Source organism: Hemitrygon akajei, chromosome 14 (genome assembly GCF_048418815.1).
Source record: "Hemitrygon akajei chromosome 14, sHemAka1.3, whole genome shotgun sequence".
Classification (NCBI taxonomy): Eukaryota; Metazoa; Chordata; class Chondrichthyes; order Myliobatiformes; family Dasyatidae; genus Hemitrygon; species Hemitrygon akajei.
In genome coordinates, this window is record NC_133137.1 from 83,532,455 (window position 1) to 83,551,200 (window position 18,746).

At 38.8% G+C, this 18,746-nt stretch overlaps 1 protein-coding gene and 1 long non-coding RNA gene across 11 annotated transcripts in view; one reads left to right on the forward strand and one right to left on the reverse strand.

The window, feature by feature from the left end:
* usp6nl (USP6 N-terminal like) overlaps positions 1–18,746 on the forward strand; it is a 234,856-nt gene that overhangs the window by 15,410 nt on the left and 200,700 nt on the right. For 2 of the 10 annotated variants that reach the window (XM_073066490.1, XM_073066492.1), the window contains one exon: positions 5,099–5,173. In XM_073066490.1, coding sequence (XP_072922591.1) covers positions 5,129–5,173 — 45 coding nt within the window. In that variant the 5' untranslated portion in view covers positions 5,099–5,128. Of the gene's footprint in view, positions 1–5,098; positions 5,174–5,552; positions 5,710–17,217; positions 17,372–18,453; positions 18,607–18,746 lie in introns of those variants that run through there. The other 8 variants (XM_073066491.1, XM_073066498.1, XM_073066501.1 and 5 more) reach the window with 6 other exon arrangements.
* On the reverse strand, positions 10,664–18,413 carry LOC140738746 (uncharacterized). Its single transcript, XR_012101433.1, has 3 exons — positions 18,286–18,413; positions 17,231–17,283; positions 10,664–11,820 (listed from the first exon to the last, which is right to left on the reverse strand). It is a non-coding gene; the product is annotated as an uncharacterized lncRNA (long non-coding RNA).

Sequence of the window (18,746 nt, forward strand, 5' to 3'; positions counted from 1 at the left end):
CTGCGTTATCTTCCTGTCTCTGTACTCACTCACATATCATCCTGGCATTAATCTGGAGTCTACTACCTTTGTGGTCCTGATTACTAATTTTTTTAAAACTAGCTGGCTAAACCCTAATGATATATTCTGCAACTTCTCACTGTCTGTGGTCCCCTTTTTAAAATGATATGCAGCTATTTAGCAACAGTGGCATGAAAGAACACAATAAAGTAACTGCAGGAGTAGGCCATCATGTCCAACAAGCCTGCACCCCATTTAACGTGATTATGGGTGAACTATTCCGGCCTCAACTCTTCTGCTATTTATCCATACTCCTCCATTCGTTGAACTATCAAATATTTATCCAGGTTCATTGTAAACACTTGCATTGATTTAGCTTTCGCTATCTGCTAGGGAAGGGAATTCTCGATATTCTCCAACTTGTGCAAGAAGTAATTTCTATATCAGTTTTAAATGATTGGTTCCTTATCTTGTAGTTATGCCTTCTTATAAGAGACTCTTCCCCCAGTGAAAACATCCCAACATCTACAATGTCAACCACCTTTAGGATCTTATACATTCACAGAAAGTAACTCCTCATTAGTTCCAGAGTAGTACAATGTGGAAACAGGCCCTTCAGCCCAACTTGTCATTGCGCACTAGTCCCAGGCTAGTTTCATTTGCCTGTGTTTGGCCAATATCCCTCTAAACCTCTGCTATCCATGTATTTATCCAAATGTCTTTTGTATATTATTATACCTGTCTGAACCACTCTTTCTGGCAGTTCATTCCATAAATGCACCACCTTTTGTGTGAAGAAGTTGCCCTTTATGTCCCTTTTAAATCTTTGACCTCTCATCTTCAATCTCTGTCAGCTAGTTTTTAGTTCTTTTTTCCTTGTGGGTCCCTCATGATTTTATACACCTCTATAAAGTTGCCCCTTAATCACCCTTGTTCCAAGAGATAAAGCCCTAACCTGCCCAATCTCTGTATAACTCAGTCCTTCAAGTTCTGATAACATCTTTTTAAATATGCTTTGCACTATTTCTAATTTAATGCTGTCTTTCCGATAAAGGAGCAACCAAACTCTACATAATTACTTCCGAGTCTGGTCTCATCAATATCTTGTACAACTGCAATATAATGTCCTAACTCCAATAGTTAGTGCCTTGACAGATGAAGACCAACATGCCAAACATCTTCTTCACCTCCTTGTCCACTTGTCTTGTGGACCAAATTTTAGTGAACTAAATACTTGTACTCCTAGGTTCCTGTGTTCCACAACACTCCCCAGGGTCTGACTGTTCACTGATTAAGTCCTATCCTGTTTGACTTCTTAAAATGCAAGATTTTGCACTTGTCTAAATTCAAGGCCATTTGCCAGTCTTCATTCCACTTACCTAGATGGACAAGATTCTCATGTAATTTTTGGTAACCTTCTTCACTATCTATGATACCATCTATTTTAGTATCATTCGCACTGCGTCCTCATTCTTCTGAATACCAAGGAATACATATCCAAACTATTCAGTCCCTCTTGTTAGGGCAGCCTTCTTCCCCTAGGAATCAGCCTGGTGAATCTCCTTTGTACTGCTGCCAATGTTACTTTTCCTTTAGGTAAGGGGATAAGAACTATACACAGTATTGCAGGTGTGGCCTCACCAAAACCTCTCTATTTTTAAACAGCATCCTTTTGCAACAGAAGTCAAAATGCTATTTGCCTTAACATGTGGACCTTGATCCCTCTGTATTTTGCTCACTTTCATTCACTCTGCATTTAGAAAATAATCTGCTTTTTGAATTCTTTAATCCAAGTGCATGACCTCACACTTTCTGATACTAAACGCTGTCTGCAATCTTGTGCCCACAAGTTCAATCTTTTTATATCCTGTTTCAGAATTATAGTATCCTTATCACAACATGCCCTTCCGCCTTTTTTCGTATCATCAGCAAGTTTTGAAAGCTGACGTACTGTTCCTTGCTCTAAATCATTAAGTACTGAGTAATTTCTTATTCTGTGTGGTATTCTACTAATAAACTGAAAATGAGCTACTTTCCATCAGGACTGGAAAAGAAAGGGAAAGATGCCAGAATAGAAGGTGGGTGGAAGGGAGGTAAGAAGGTGGTAGGTGAAGCCAGGTGGGTGGGGGGGAGGGGGAGTGAGGATGAAGTAAGACGCAGGGAGGAGATAAGTGGAAAGGCTAAGGACTGGAGAAGAAGGAATCTGATTAGAGAGGCGAGCGGATCATGGGAGAAAGGGAAGGAGGGGCACCAGCAGGAGGTGATTGGCCAGTGAGGGCAAGAGTAAGAGGCCAGAGTGGGGAAAGGAAAAAGAGAGAAGGGTGGGTGGGGAAATACTGGAATTTGGAGAAATATGTGTTAATGTCATCAGGTTGGAGGTTAAAAAACTGAATATGAGGTGTTTCTCCTCCAACCTGAAAGTGGCTTCATCACGGCAGAAGAAGAGGCCATGGACTGATATGTTAGAAAGGTTTAGGAATTGAAATGGGTGGCCACTAGGAAAGGGAATGGGGATAGGAATTGAAATGGTTTCCTACACTCTCTGCTATTTCACTTTTAATTTTTTGACTTTAACATTTTGTCAACAATAGCTGTTAAACCAGATGAGACAACATATCATCCTGGAGACATGGCTATCACCATACAAATGTCTTTCTGTCCCTCAAATTATTGAACCTCCTGTGACCATTGCTGTCTCATTTGTCTTCCTACCCTCCTGTGCATCTGAATGTGGTGCCACTCCCCTGGCTCAGGTCGCTCTCCCCTTTGGAACTATCACCTTTGCCCAATATATAAAAGGGAAAATCATTTTCTGAAGAACTTGGGGATCTCCTGCAATACATGACTGTTCCTCCTTTTCTACCTTGGCAGTCACCATTCCCCAAAGGGCAAACACTTGGACTGCAGCATGACCACTTCTCCAAATGTAGGATCCAAAGAGTTCTCAGATGTACAGATATCCCCTAGTAACTGGTTGCTGTACAAGCTCCAAAACTGAGAATCTGTTGCAGCTGGAGGCATTTCCTGTATTTGTAATTGTCTATGTTGCTATGAGTGTTCGTGACTTCCTACATTGCATCGGATGCACATTCCACTCAGCTGAGCTGGTCTGCCATTCCTTGACTTTGTAGCTTGTACATTTTGAAGTAGAAATTAAACAGTGGAAAATCCTCACCAGCCCCTCACTAATCAGATGATTGTCTTTTGCCACAGGTGAAAGCATTTTTACAATATATAAAAGTTTTGAACAACCAACTGAACATTTACCAATAACAACATGTTTGAAAATTTGAGAGTTAACAGAATTTGGTAAAATCCTGTTAATGATTGAAAACCTAGAATGCTTTGCATAAATCTTTAGAGGCTTCAGGTTTCTTCTCAAGTCCAGTGACTAGAATTGAAAATGTTATGACCACTTACAAGGATTCACAACAACTTTCTGCTTTTGTGCTTCATTACTGTTTATGAAGCCTGTGAGCCTGCAAATTTTATTAGTATTATATGAATTGGTATTGCCTTTTTCAAAAATTTTATGTTCATAAAATTCAGGTTTCTATATTTCATATGCTATACAGTATTCATCTATATTTCCAAAGTGTATCAATTTGAATTAAATTTCATTGGCTACAGTGTTTCCCATTTCAATAGCTTTCAAAATCCTTCTCAAATCTACTTCTTGTTATTACTGTTATGAATATTCATTACGTTGCTGTTCCAGAGCATGCTTTGTAAATGATGAAAATTCTTCAAGCAATCTGTTCAACACCCAAAATTTGACTATCAAAGGCAGAATATGTTTGTTTATGCCTTTTGCAGTGACATCTTTGCATTCACGTATCCTAAAGTAGTTCAGAAACAGAAAATAACTCTAATTGTGTCAGGTTTTTATTATGTAGGGCATTGTAGAAACCATTCTGCACACAGGTCCCACACACTACAGAGATATATGGCCAAATAACACAATTAAGGAATAAATGTTGATCAGACATCCAGAGGAATTTTGCCACTCATTAACTAGTGTTGTGATATTGTTGCCTGTACTTGAGGTTCATTAGACAGAATTCAAACCTTCTGAATCAATACCTGTTTGCTGGGTTATTATTGTAGAGAGAAGTCTCTGATTTGCTCCTGATGATCAGCTTCATTAATTTACATAAAGTAGAAGTAAACTGAATGATGTGTAGTTTGTTGTGTGTCTCCATTTAGTGCTCTTTTTGGGACACAGACATACCAGTGTGTGTTAGTTTCTCACATTTTGTATTGTTTATTGTATTGGTTGTATGTCATATATCTTATTCTTTTTCTTTGGCTCTTTGGGATAAAATGCCATCAACAAAGGACACTTATTCTGATTCCTCATATGATTCTTAATTTTATTTAACTTAATTTAGAGAGTGTACGGATAGGCATTTCTGCTTTTGTCAACACACCACTTGTTAAACAATGACAATTAGTTTTTGTTGTTAAGAATTTTTATTTTAAGATTCTTTTTTGTTCCCAGTGCCCCTTCAATGCATTGGTTCCTTGCAACTTTTTGGTTAGTATGAAATTCACTTTAAACCATTCTGTATTTTTTTCACAAAATATAGAAATATTGTAAGCAATTTGATATGCCAACACTTTTATTTTGGTTTATTTGCATAGTTCAACTTCACAGAATATTTTGCAGTTTTTTTTCTCCGATCTGTTCTAGACTTTTTCAGATGTTAAGATGAGGCTCCTTTCTTGTCTATCAAGTGATGATCAAAGATCCAACAATGCCATTTTTTAGAATAGGGGAATTATCTCCAGTGACCCAGCTTACACTTATCCCACTATAAACATCATTAAAACAGTCTATTTGATGTTATCATATTGCTGTTTCCAGGAACTTGCATAAACTGGCTGCATTGTTTTTTTTACATCACAACCTTGTCTAGACTTAGCAGTATTTTAATGGCTATCAAATGCTTTGGGATGTTCTGAAAATGTCATGGAATGCAATTCCATTTTGTTTGAAGGTGGGATTGTCACAACTGGGGACATTTAAGGGAATGATGGTTCTTTCTGTATATAGGTGGATAACTTCATTAGGTCTGTTTTCCTTTTTCCTTTTAAGGTACACAGATGCCAATTCTAGGTATTCAACATGCATCTAAATAGATCTGGTCTCCTGACAACATTGATTAAGAAGGTATGTTGGCTCATACAGTATATTTATGAGCAATATTCTATTCTGTAGCTCATAATTAGAAATGCCTCCCAGATGTCCAGTTTTGAGCAACCAGGTCTTTACTTGGGCTGGTTTGCAGCGATTATAGTATTATAATAACATCATATGTTATTCCCCAGCTGAAGAGGGCAATGGAAGTGATATGTTTTTAAGTCTCTCCTAATTGTCAAAACTTCTCTTGAGGTGTCTGTTGCTTTTATTTATCTTTTATGCATTTCTGTCAATGTCTCCAACATCATTCTTCCTTGCTTTGATCTAATGTTCAAAACTCGGTGAGAAAATGTTACTGTAAATTTAGATCCTCATACTTGATGCCATAGTTGATTAGTCTTTGCTTTAGTACCAGGCTTTTCATCTAGACTTTAAAGTCACAAATCATAACCAGAAATAGGACAGACTGCCAATGTTTTGATCAACTGCAGCTCATGAATAGCAAAAGAAAAGCCAAAAATTACATTTGAAATCACTGGACTATCAGGAAGGAAGTACAGCAATCGGTAAGGGTTTGGAGAAGATCATAAAATAAAAATTTCCACAGATGCTTATTAAATCACTTGTTGATTATTTCTTTTGCACTTTTTGTGGCAATGGCCTTTTTTTTGTTTATTATAATTTTCTGTTGTATATGATTTTTACCAGCATTCACCTTGGGGGACAAAATACATTTCCTGTTTCTGAACAGAATTTATAATCCCTTTTTCTGAAACTGGTATTATTTTGTGTCTCATTTAAAAAAAAAAAAAAAATTTTGCCTCAGCCTTTTGCAGTACAGTACTGTATGACATTTGTTGATGTCAGGAAATGCAGTCATAAAGATACAAAGTTAATATGATGTGGGTTTGGGAGGACATACTGTATTGTCTTTGAATTTGTAGTGTATCTGATCAGGTGTTCCTTCTCTTTAATATATTGGAGACTAACAAACATTTATATTTTATTTAAATATCTGTGATTTATTTAGACCAGAAATACTTTCCATAACATATTCTTCAGCTATTTACTTTCTATATCCAAGAAGATCTTGATTTTCAATTGAACACAAGGAATTTGTGGTGAAACATTAGTATACATGGAACTTTTATTAGTATGAAGCCTTTGAAGAGGTATAACATCTCAAGATTTACAGGTGTATTACTAAACAAGATTTGGCACCAATTTACAAGAAGAGAACAATAAGATTAATAAGCTCAAGAAAAAGACATTGAGTTCAGGAAGAGAATTCCACAGTTTTGAGCCACAACCTGAAGCCACAGCCACCATTGGTGGAATTATTAAAATTGGGATGATCAAGAGGCCAGAATTAGAGAGGCAGATGTTTTAGAAGATAGTATGGCTGGAGGAAATTACTGAGGAATCTGAAAATGATTGATTATTTATAAAATCAAGGTTGTACCAAAGTGAAACCTCACATGTGAGTGAGTGAGAACTAAATGAAAATGACATGATTAAGATGTGTGAGCAGAGTTACAGATGACAATACACAGATGAACCAGTGCTCCTAATTTAATTAAGAATTGATTTACATGCTGTTTTCCAATTCATCCTGAATAATTGTTCTTTAATTCCTGCACAACAAATTATTGAAATAACTGAAAAAATAATGCATTAATGGAAGCAAAATTGCAATCATTTAATGTTTATGGAGGGTAGAACAAGGAAGGCTAACCATTAGGATGCAGCAAAGTAGTCAAGTCTAAATGTAACAGAGGCATAAATGCGAGGTTCAGCAGGTCATGGATCGAAGCAGTGCTGGAACTGGTGATACTGAAAATGGTCTTGGAGATTGCCAGATTGTGAAATTTGTTGTTTTGCAGCAGCAGTTAAGTGCAATACATAAAAAAAAGTTACAATAAGAAATAGAATAAAAATAAATACTGCAAAAGAGAACAATATAGTGAGGTAGACCATTCGGAAATCATGGACCATTCAGAAATCTGATTATACAGGGAAGAAGCTGTCCAAAAACTTTGAATGTGGGTCTTCAGGCTCCTATATCTCCCTTCTGATGGTAGTAATGAGAAGATGTTTGGATCCATTTTGACGATTATAGTTTCTTTTGTCGATTAAAGCGATGAGGGAGATTGAAGCATCGTAGTGAGTGCCAGCTGCCTGTCTTTTGATTGGCTGATCTGTACTAGATAGGGGAGATCCTGCTGCTGTGCCTGGAGAATATGCCGAGGTTTTTGCTGCGTTTTGGATGAGGACTTTGGACTATAGACTCTATCTTTCAGTCTTGTAGTTTTTATATTCTGTGTTTTTTCACCCAATTTTCTCAGTTTCTTTTTGTGTGGGGTCGATGTGCCTGATCTGTTTTGGGTTTTTTTTTGTGCGGGAAGAGGGATTTGGGGGTTGATGATCGAGCTGCCTTTCTTTTCTTTCTTGGTTTCATGGCTACCCAGAGAATTGAAGAATTTCAGTTTTGTATACTTTGATAATAAAATGAACCTTTTGAAGAGGGCATGTCCTGGATGGTGATTGTTCTCATTGAATGCCACCTTCTTGAGGCACCATCTTTTGAAGATATCCTCGATTCTGGGGAGACTATTGCCCATGATGGAGCTGGCTGAGTCTACAACCCTCTGTATTTTTATTCAATCTTGTGCATTGTAACCTTCAAACTAGGTGATGATGCAACCAGTCAGAATGCTGGTTGTGGTACCATCTGTACTATGTTTTCGTCACAGGATCAAATATCATTGTTAAATTTTCAAACAGTCATTGGTTTTACTTCAGACATTCGCCAAGGAAAGGACGAACTGATGACTGAGATAGAAAGTATGCTGTAGGGCTGAACACAATGACTATATTTAATATTTAATGGAGGAAATTCAGAAGTGCAGTATGGAGGTAAAGTACAAGAGGAGGTCGAAGATAAAGTCCTAGAAAAGATCAAAGATAGACCTTTGGTGCAGAGAAAGGAGAGAAGCTACTCATGAACATTCATACTTGCTAAGACAGGAAAGAAAAAAGAGAAACCAGGTAAGTGCAGTCTCACTTATTTAAAGCTATGAAGAAAGATGGTGTCGCCAACCAAATCAAAAGCTGTAAATAGTTGAAGTATAGATTCAGTCACATTGAAAATCATTTGTTGTTGTGATACAAGTAGTTTCAGCACTGTTGCAGGTATATAAAGGTGATTGGAGTGACTTGCAAAACGAAGAAAAGTTGGGTAGGCATTTGGAAGGAAACCACAGAATTCAAAGAATTCAGAAAGATGGAAGTTGGAGGCAGTAGTAATTTACAATGACAGAATTAATTTACAGAGAAAATTTTAACAAATATGAAAGGGATAACGCATGAAAGAGAAATGTGATGTGTGTGATATCATGCGTTCAGGAGCAATAAGTTCCTGTTAAGTTCAAGGGTAAACCTGGCAAACTTAGGGAATCTTGCTGACGAGAGATATTGAGGCTCTGGTCAAGAAAGAGACAGAAGCATACTTTGAGCTTCGGAGGTTGAGATCAAGTGAATACCTTGATGACTATAAAAAGATTAAGAATATTCTTGAGGGAAATCAGGAGAGCAAAAAGACATTATGAGATGGATCTGGCAGGTAAGTTTAAGAAAATTCCAAAAAGGTTCTATAGCTATGTGAAAAGGTGGTTAGAGAGTGTAGAACCCCTTGGAGATCAGCACGACTGCTTTCGTCTTGAACCACAGAAGATGGTTGGAACTTCTAATGAATATTTTTCCTCTTGTTTACTGAGGAGAAAATCATGATTGCCGAAGAGATAAAGGAAACAAGTAGAGCGGTCTTGGAGTACATTGATATTACTGAGGAGGAGGTGCTTGCAGCATTTCAGCACATTAAATTTGATAGATCCCTGGTATTTGACTCGGTGTATTCTCAGACTTTTATAAGAGGCTAAAGAGGAAATTACAGAGGCCCTTGCTGAGATATTTGCTTCATTGTTGGCCACTGGTTAAGTTCTTGAAGACTGGAAGGTGTCTAATGTTCCTTTTTAGAAAAAGGATAGAAAGGACAAACCAGAAAACTGCAGGCCGATCAGCCTGACATCAGTAGTGGAAAAGTTACTGTAGGGAATTCGGAGGGACTGGATTTCTCACCATTTGTTTTGTGCATGGGAAGTCCTATTTGACAAACCTTGTAGAAAGTTCTGAAGGGAAATAAAAAGTAAATGAGGGTAGGGGAACGGATATTGTCTGTTTGGACTTAAGCAAGGCCTTCGGCAACATCCCACATGGTAAGGTTAGGTAGATAGGTAGATTTAAAATTGACTTGGAGATAGTAGAGGATTGCATCTTTAGAGACGCCTGGTAAAAAGGAGTTTCAAATATTTATACAGATCATTTGGATGAAAATGCATAAGACTTGAGCAGTAAATTTGTAGATGACACAAAATTATGAGGTGTTTTTGATAGTGAAGGAGGTTATCATAGGTTACAGGAGGATCTTGACCAGAAGGGGGAAATGCGCTAAGGAGTGGCAAATGGATTTCAATACTGATAAGTGTGAGGGTGATGCATTTTGGAAAGTGAAACTAATGTCACAGTTATACAATGGGAGGGCAGCAGGGAGTGTAAGGAAACAGAGGGACTTGGTGTATGGTTCGTTGAAGCAGCATCACAGGTGATGGTTTATAAAAGTGCTTAGCAGGCTGACCTGCATCAGTTAGGATAATAAGTATAGGAGTTGGTATATTATGTTGCAGTTGTACAAGACGTTGGGGAAGCTGCACTTGCAAAAGGTGAAAATGGAGGATTTAAATGAATATGACAAAAAAACTTTTTATTCAAGACAATATGTAAAAAGAAAATGGAAAATTCGGAATAAGTCAAATATGTTCAGTTCTTATTTCTCTTTACCTTCAACTTGAAATATCTAGTTACTGAGACATTTGGATGCAGAACACACGGTCTGTTGAAAATTTCAATGTTAAGTGTTTTTAATTATTCACCTTCACAAAATAAGCAAAATTTTGAGCATTGACTAAGTGTTTAGACTGATGATGAAAACAAGTTATGTCCTGCTACCAGAAATTTCACTGTCCAAACACTGCACCAGATTTGTTAATCACTCACGTCTATTAACTAAATTATCTACTGAATGTTAACACTTGTGTTTCATAAACTGAGTCATTTTCAATTTAACAAGTACAAACAAGAAAAGTGTAACCATTACCTGACACAAAGAACATACAATGTTCATCCCTATTTAAAATAGCCCAGAATATTGTGGTAATTATTTTTCTGTAAGTGAGAATTTGAACCCTAACACTTTTTAAAAGAATAACCAATTATTTTGTTCTGCCAACACCCAATAAGGCACAACAACATAAATACTGTTTATAGCTTAAAATTACATTGCAATGCTTTGAATAATCTGCTGTTGACTTTGAAGAGATGTGAGTCAGTTACACAATCAAATAGTGTTGTCAACTTGGTTCGTTGGCATTATTTTTTGCTTCTAAATCACAAGTTGGAAATCTCACACAGGACATGAATTGTGTGGTTAAGTCAAGTCAAGTCACTTTTATTGTCATTTCGACCATAACTGCTGGTACAGTACATAGTAAAAATGAGACAACGTTTTTCAGGACCATGGTGTTACGTGACACAGTACAAAAACTAGACTGAACTACGTAAAAAAAACAACAACACAGAGAAAGCTACACTAGACTACAGACCTACGCAGGACTACATAAAGTGCACAAAAACAGTGCAGGCATTACAGTAAATAATAAACAGGACAATAGGGCAAGGTGTCAGTCCAGGCTTCGGGTATTGAGGAGTCTGATAGCTTGGGGGAAGAAACTGTTACATAGTCTGACTGTGAGAACCCAAATGCTTTGGAGCCTTTTCCCAGACGGCAGGAGGGAGAAGAGATTGTATGAGGGGTGCATGGGGTCCTTCATATTGCTGTTTCCTTTGCGGATGCAGCGTGTAGTGTAAATGTCAGTGATGGCGGGAAGAGAGACCCTGATGATCTTCTCAGCTGACCTCACTATCCGCTGCAGGGTCTTGCGATCCGAGATGGTGCAATTTCCAAACCAGGCAGTGATGCAGCTGCTCAGGATGCTCTCAATACAACCCCTGTAAAATGTGATGAGGATGGGGGGTGGGAGATGGACTTTCCTCAGCCTTCGCAGAAAGTAGAGATGCTGCTGGGCTTTCTTTGCTATGGAGCTGGTGTTGAGGGACCAGGTGAGATTCTCCGTCAGGTGAACACCAAGAAATTTGGTGCTCTTCATGATCTCTATCGAGGAGCCATCGATGTTCAGCGGGGAGTGGTCGCTCTGTGCCCTCCTGAAGTCAACAACCATCTCTTTTGTTTTGTTCACATTAAGAGACAGGTTGTTTGCTCTGCACCAGTCCATTAGCCACTGCACCTCCTCTCTGTAAGCTGACTCATCGTTCTTGCTGATGAGACCCACCACGGTCGTGTCATCGGTGAACTTGATGATGTGGTTCGAGCTGTGTGTTGCAGCACAGTCATGGGTCAGCAGAGTGAACAGCAGTGGACTGAGCACGCAGCCCTGGGGAGCCCCTGTGCTCAGTGTGATGGTGTTGGAGATGCTGCTCCTGATCCGATGGTTCAGTGAAGTATTGTCTGGGACACCATCTACTTCCAGGTAGGTGGACAAATCCTATCAGGAAAAAGTAGGGAATATAAATATTCCTTAATTAACCTATATTTTTCCATAACAGAACTCATTGTTCTTCTTGCTGTTTCTTAGCTTGTTATCCATGATTAGTTAAGGTACAGAAACAATGTAGAGAGGCCATGCTAAGAGACCAGAAGACTCTGAGACACAGGAGCAGAATTAGGCATTCAGCCCATTCAACTCTGCTGCTTCATCAAGGCTGATCCATTTTTCTCTCAACCCCATTCTCCTGCCTTCTCCATATAACCTTTCATGCCTGACTAACCGAGAACCTATCAACCTCCGCCCTAAATGCACCCAGTGACCTGGCCTCCACAGCGACCCGTGGCAGTGAATTCCACAGATTCACTACCCTCTGGCTAAATAAATTCCTTCTTATCTTTGCTATAAATGGATGTCCCTCTATTTTGAGGATGTGACCTCTATTCCAAGATTCCCCCACTAAATGAAACATCCTCATAGCGGCAAAACTATCCAAAATGAAAACAAAACAGTTGTTGCTTGCCTGTGACCACCTAGGGGTTGTTATACTTGCATGAAGTACCCTCGCTTCAATGAAATGATTGTTTTAAAGAGTTGAATCCTTTACTTGATCCTTTTTATCAATTAGCAAACATACAATTTTGAAATGATATTAAGTATTATCTCAGCGATTAGCAAAGATATAACCTTCCCTGGCCCAAGCTACAAACTGCCATGAAATAAGCACGAGAGCTTAACTTATTTCCTTCACTTTTACCACGCCACCACTAATGTGACTAGTTACCATAATAAATATAATGCAAGCATAACACAGAATACAAAGCAAATAGAGAACATGTACATGACTTCTACAATCCTCTTCACATTTATTCCATCTAGGCCTTCCAACATTCAATAGGTTTCAATATGATCCCCCTCCTCAACCTTCATTCTTTAAATTCCAGCAAGTACAGGCCCAGAGCTTTCAATCACTGCTCATGTGATAACCCTTTCATTTTCGGAAACATTCTTGTGAACCTCATCTCAACCCATCTAAGTGTCAGCACATCCTTTCTCAAATAAGGGGCCCAAAAGTGCTCGTGATACACTGTGAGGTCTCACTAGTGCCTTAAACAGCCTCACCATTACATCCTTACTTCTATACTCTAGTCCTCTTGAAGTGAATGCCAACATTGCATTTGCCTTCCTCACCACAAATCAACCTGTAGGGAATCCTGCATGAGGACTCCCAAACCCATTTGCACCTCAGATTTTTAAATTTTCTCCCTTAAGAAAACAGACTATACTTTAATTTCTTCTACCAAGGTGCATTACCATACATTTCCTGAAAATGCATTCCATCTGCCACTTCTTTGCCCTTTCTTCTGATCTGTTTAAGTCCTTCTGCAGCCTCTCTGCTTCCTCAACACTATTTGCCTCTCCAACTTATCTTCGTATCATTCACAAACTTGGCCACAAAACCATCAGTATCATCATCCAAATCATATAAAATGTAAAAAGAAGCAGCCCCAATACAGAACCCTGTGGAACACTAGTCACCGGCAGTGAATCCAAAAAGGATCTCTTTATTTCTACTCCTTGCCTCCTGCCAATCAGCCAATGCTGTATATTTAAGGTGGAAGTTGATAGTTTCCTGATCGGTCAGGGCATCAAAGGATATGGTGAGAAGGCAGGTGTATGGGGTTGAATGGGATCCAGGATCAGCCAAAATGGAATGGCAGAGCAGACTCCATGGGTTGAATGGCCTAATTCTGCTCCTATATCTTGTAGTCTTATACATTGCCTTTTTGATATGCTTTTCATTCTCCCAGTTAAATTTATAGATCACATCCTGGCCTCTATTTGAAGGCCAGTAAATAACTCCCATCAGTGTTCTCACCTTTGCAGTTTCTTATCTCGATCTACAGGGTAATCTGAAATCAAATCTGAGAATTTGATTTCATTTTTTTTAAAAAATCAGCAGAGCCACTCTTCCTTCTCTCCCTACTACCTGGATTACACAATGGATTGTGTATCCTTGGATATTAAGCTCCCAAATACAAGAGTCTTTCAGCCATGACTCTGTTTTACACACAATGTCATACCTGCCTATCTCTAACTGCACTACAGGATCATCTACCTTATTTTGAATACTGCATACATTCAAATATAACACCTTCAGTTCTGTATTTGTCACCCTTTTCAGCTTTGTTCCCCTTTCACACTGCCATCCATCTATGTACCAGATAGTAATTATTACTGATCAAGTTGTAGGAAAAATGTAATTGCCTGGAGAGACTGCAGAGTGTTGTGTATTTAATATTTGAGTAATATTGTCAATATGTTAAGTGTTTGTTTAAATGGCATACATTATCATGTCACCACATGATATGTGGGCACTTGCTTAAAAGTAAAAAAAAAATTAGACATGAGTTATCTCCCAACTCCCTTATTTTCTTTTCAACTAGTTTTTTGTTTTGGAATTACAAAACATAACAGTGGTGACGAGGAAGTTTTAAATGAACCCGAGATTGCCAACTTATTGAAATGCAGCGAGATGTTAAGAGTTAAAAGAAAAAGCAGTGCTGCATGTGCTTCTTCACAAGCAGACAGGGACGTCAAGTTAAATAAAGGAAGAAAATGGAATAAGTTCATGGGTTCATAAACAGCGAGTAATAATGATAAATGGTGATAATCAAATTTTTAAGAAAGCAATGTGGCTACATCGGAAAGATAGATGTGTTTGATTGCACAAGAGCTGACTGGAATATCTTTACTGAGAGAATTGAGCAGTATTTTAAATAAAATGGAATAGCCAGTGAGAAACAAGTACTAATTTTGCTGAAGTTATTGGATGGGAAAGCATACAGTTTGCTTCAAAGTTTGACTGCTCCAACCAAACCAACCAAAATGAGCTTTGCTGATATCGTGAAACATAGAACATAGAAACACAGAAAACCTACAGCACAATACAGGCCCTTCGGCCCACAAAGTTGTGCTGAACACGTCCCTACCTTAGAAATTACTAGGCTTACCTATAGCCCTCTATTTTACTAAGCTCCATGTACCTATCTAAAAGCCTCTTAAAAGACCCTATCGTATTCGCCTCCACTACTGTTGCCGGCAGCCCATTCCATGCACTCACTACTCTCTGAGTAAAAAACTTACCCCTGACATCTCCTCTGTACCAACTCCCCAGCACTTTAAACCTGTGTCCTCTTGTGGCAACCATTTCAGCCCTGGGAAATGTAATAGACATTTGAAACCGAGACCATTGTTGATTGGAAAATGCTTTAAGTTTGATAAGTGGAATCAAAGGGAAGGGAATTCATTTCAATGTTTGTAGCTGAATTGAAGAGGTTGTCTGAGCATTGTTGGTTCAGTGATGGGTTTGGATATCAAGCTCTCAGCTACAATTGTCCTTCAGCCATAACTCCATGATACCCACAATGTCATACCTGAGAGATTGCTTCGTTTGTGGAATCATACAAGAAAGCATTCAAAAATGGATTCCACCTGAAGCACAACTTACATTTAAGAGTGTAGTTGAAATGGCTGTTATCAATGGAAACAGCATTCAGAGACACAATAGAGTTGTAGTCAGGAATGAAAGTGAGCGTGAAAAAAATTGCAAAGTATTAACAGAAATCTGGTGCACTGAGTAAATTATGTTACTGTTGTGGCAGGAGCTCATATACACCAGACCAATGCACGATTAAAAATGAAACTTGCAGAAAATGTAACATAGTAGGATACATACAAAGAGAATGTTAATTAATTAAATTTGAATTGGACAGTGGTTCAGCTGTTTCAATCATTCCATAAAATGAGTTTCAAAGATACTGAACTGAAACCTGCAGATATCCAACTAAGAACTTGTGCTGGAGAAAAGATGATAACTCCTTGTGGAAATGATTTTCTTAACAGTGAAATACAATGACAAACAAGCCACATTGGGCTTGGATGTAGTAAAAACAGGAGGGCCAGCATTGTGGAGCTGTGATTGGCTGAGACAACTACAACTTGTTTGGAGATGCATGCACCATTTGTATGACACATCCCCTGCAAGAGTCAACAGAAAGTGAATTAAGGAAATTTCTGGATGATGCCACAACAGTGTTCAAGGATAGCATTGTGAAACTCAACATATCAAGGGTAAAATAGTGTTAAATGAAAATGTTCATACCCAAGTTTTACAAAGCCCATCCAGTTCTTTATACCATCCGTGGTAAAGTAGCAAGTGAGCTAGATCATATGGAGGTTGAAGGAATTTTTTTCTTAGGTAGAGTGGAACCCATAGACAACACCAGTGGTCTCATTAGCCGAGATGAATTGATCTGTGGTGATTTTTGAGGTCACCATCAACCCAGTATTGAAAGTAGATCAATGCCCTTTATCCAGGATAGAGGATATCTTTGTAACCTTTCTGGAAGGAAACACTTCAGCAAAGTGGACTTAGTTGTGCCTACCAATAGATAGAGCTGGAAGAAGTGTCCAAAGTGTTTTTCATCATAAACACTCATAAAGGGCTTTGTTGTTATAATCCACTTATTTTTAGAGTAGCATCTGCACATGCACTCTGACAGAAAGCTATGGACCAGGTGCTCCGTGTTACCTGGATGACATTAATTTACCGGTGAGGATGAGAAGGAACATCTCTAAAATCAAAGACAGGGTTAAAATGTTTAAATGAGTATGGGCTCAGATCACAGTGTGACAAGTGTGAATTCTTCAAACCAAGCATCACTTACTGGCATACAAGGATTACACAAGTGTGCTGAGAGAATTCAAGCAGTGGTGGATGCTCCAAGGCCAAAGGAAATGTCACAGTTTTGGTCCTTTTTAGGGTTTCTCAATTACTATAACAGTAGCCAAACCTTACTACTGTGCTCCACTCTTTGACCTCATGACTACAAATCGGGAAGAAATGGCAATGGACAAAGCAGTATGAGGTGGCTTTCAAAAGGTAAAGGAAATGGTGATGTTAGTCACTGCATTCACACACTATGATCCACATTGCCCAGTGAAGCTTGCCTGTGACACCTCGCCTTATGGTATAGGTGCCTTCATGTTACATGTTATGAGTGGTGGAAGTGAACGCCCCATAGCCTTTGCATCACATTCCCTTACCACTGCAGAGAAAATTTACACACAGATTGACAGAGAGGACTTGAGACTGGTTTGAGATGTAAAATATATATAGACCAGTACATGTATGGGAGAGAGTTTACCATCGCTACTGTTCGCCAATCACTAGTGTCCATTTTCAATCCACAGTAGGGAGTTCTACTGACAGTAACAGGATGAATACTAATATGAGCTCTCTTTCTTGGAGGGCATGAGTACAAGATGGAATTCAAAAGGACAACTAATCATGGAAATGCGATATTGTCCCATTTACCCTTGGAAAACGAAAGACTGAAATACTTACAAAAGAGGACATTCCTCATGATGTCATTCCTCTAATGCCAATCAAAAGTCTCCCTATAATGGGAGAGATGATCCAAAGGGAAACCAGAAGAAAAAAAATGATTAAAATCAGTGCAGTTGTCGATTCCACAGAGAAAAAGAGGTGGGAGACCTTTCCTAAGATCTGAGGAATTCTAGTGAAAAGTCATTGCCCTGAAATGTGCACTCATTCTGCATGGTAGCTCTCTGTCCTGCTCAATTTCCCTGTGTTTTTTGACTTTAGTTCCAGCAGCTACAGTTTCTTTTGTTCTTAAAATGTCTTGCAGAATAACCCATATCAATGCTGTGAAACCTGGTGCACAACATTAGAGATCCTCAACATCCATGCCATCTTTTCACAGCTACTACAGAAGCATAAAATCCATACCACCAGGTTTGAGAATACCTACTTGAAGCAATGGTTAAAACCCTAACCACTGCCTCAGTAGAACACTAGTACAACAATGTACTTTATTTTTTGTCCTAATTTTGTCCTTGAACACATGAAAACAACATTACCTTAAGTATAAACAAACATTTTTTTCTTTTGAATGTTCTGTATCTTTTGCTTGCAATACAATTGCAAGTAAGTTCTTCCATTGCATCCTTGCATCGATGTACTTGTACACATGCAATGAATTCCACTAACAAAGGCCCTGGAAGAACTCAGTGGCTCAGCAAACATCTATGGTGGAAAATAGTGGATCACACTAGGACCCTTCATATAGACTTGCTCCAGATTCCTTCATCTACAGTCTCTTCTGTCTCCACAATAAACTCAACTTCAACATTACAGACTTGACTTTCCATTATACTATGAAGCTGAACAGCCTACAACCCCAACCATCTCCATCCCTTTCCAACGTATTCATAGTTACCACAAAGCTTTGCAGCTTATTGCCTGCCTGCACTGCACTTTTTCCTGTAACTATAGTACTGTATTTTGCATTCTTTTATTGCTTTTGCACTACATCAATATTCTGATGTGATGTCAGTGATCTGGGGGGGGGGGATGGCACACAAAGTTTTCCACTGTACCTCGCAATAAGTTATAATAGTCAAGAAGGAATATGTTGGACGGCGGCCAGCACCAGGTGATACATGTCATTGTCCCAGGTGTGGGTGATGGGACACTGCCCAGTGGCCCGGAAGTAATTGGCCGGGCACTGGCGCACCCGCAGCTTGAGCTCCCGACAATTGACCGGCGCTGCTCTGTCCCAGGTTGTTCGCCTCCCGATTGTCGTCCAACCACCGGCTCCTTATCGGTCGCTAATCGGCGGAAAAGCAGGGAAAATAGCCTCTTAACCTCTCTGAAATAACATGTAGCGCCAGCCGCCACACGGACCGTTTCCACAGCAGGTTAGGGAAAAAGTTTTGATTTTAGTTCCGTTTACTCTATGCATAATTTAATTAACTTACTTTTCCTATCAGCGTTTGTTTCTTCCTTTCTAAAAAGAACAGAAAATATAAATGCTAGCTTAACACAGTTTATAAATTAT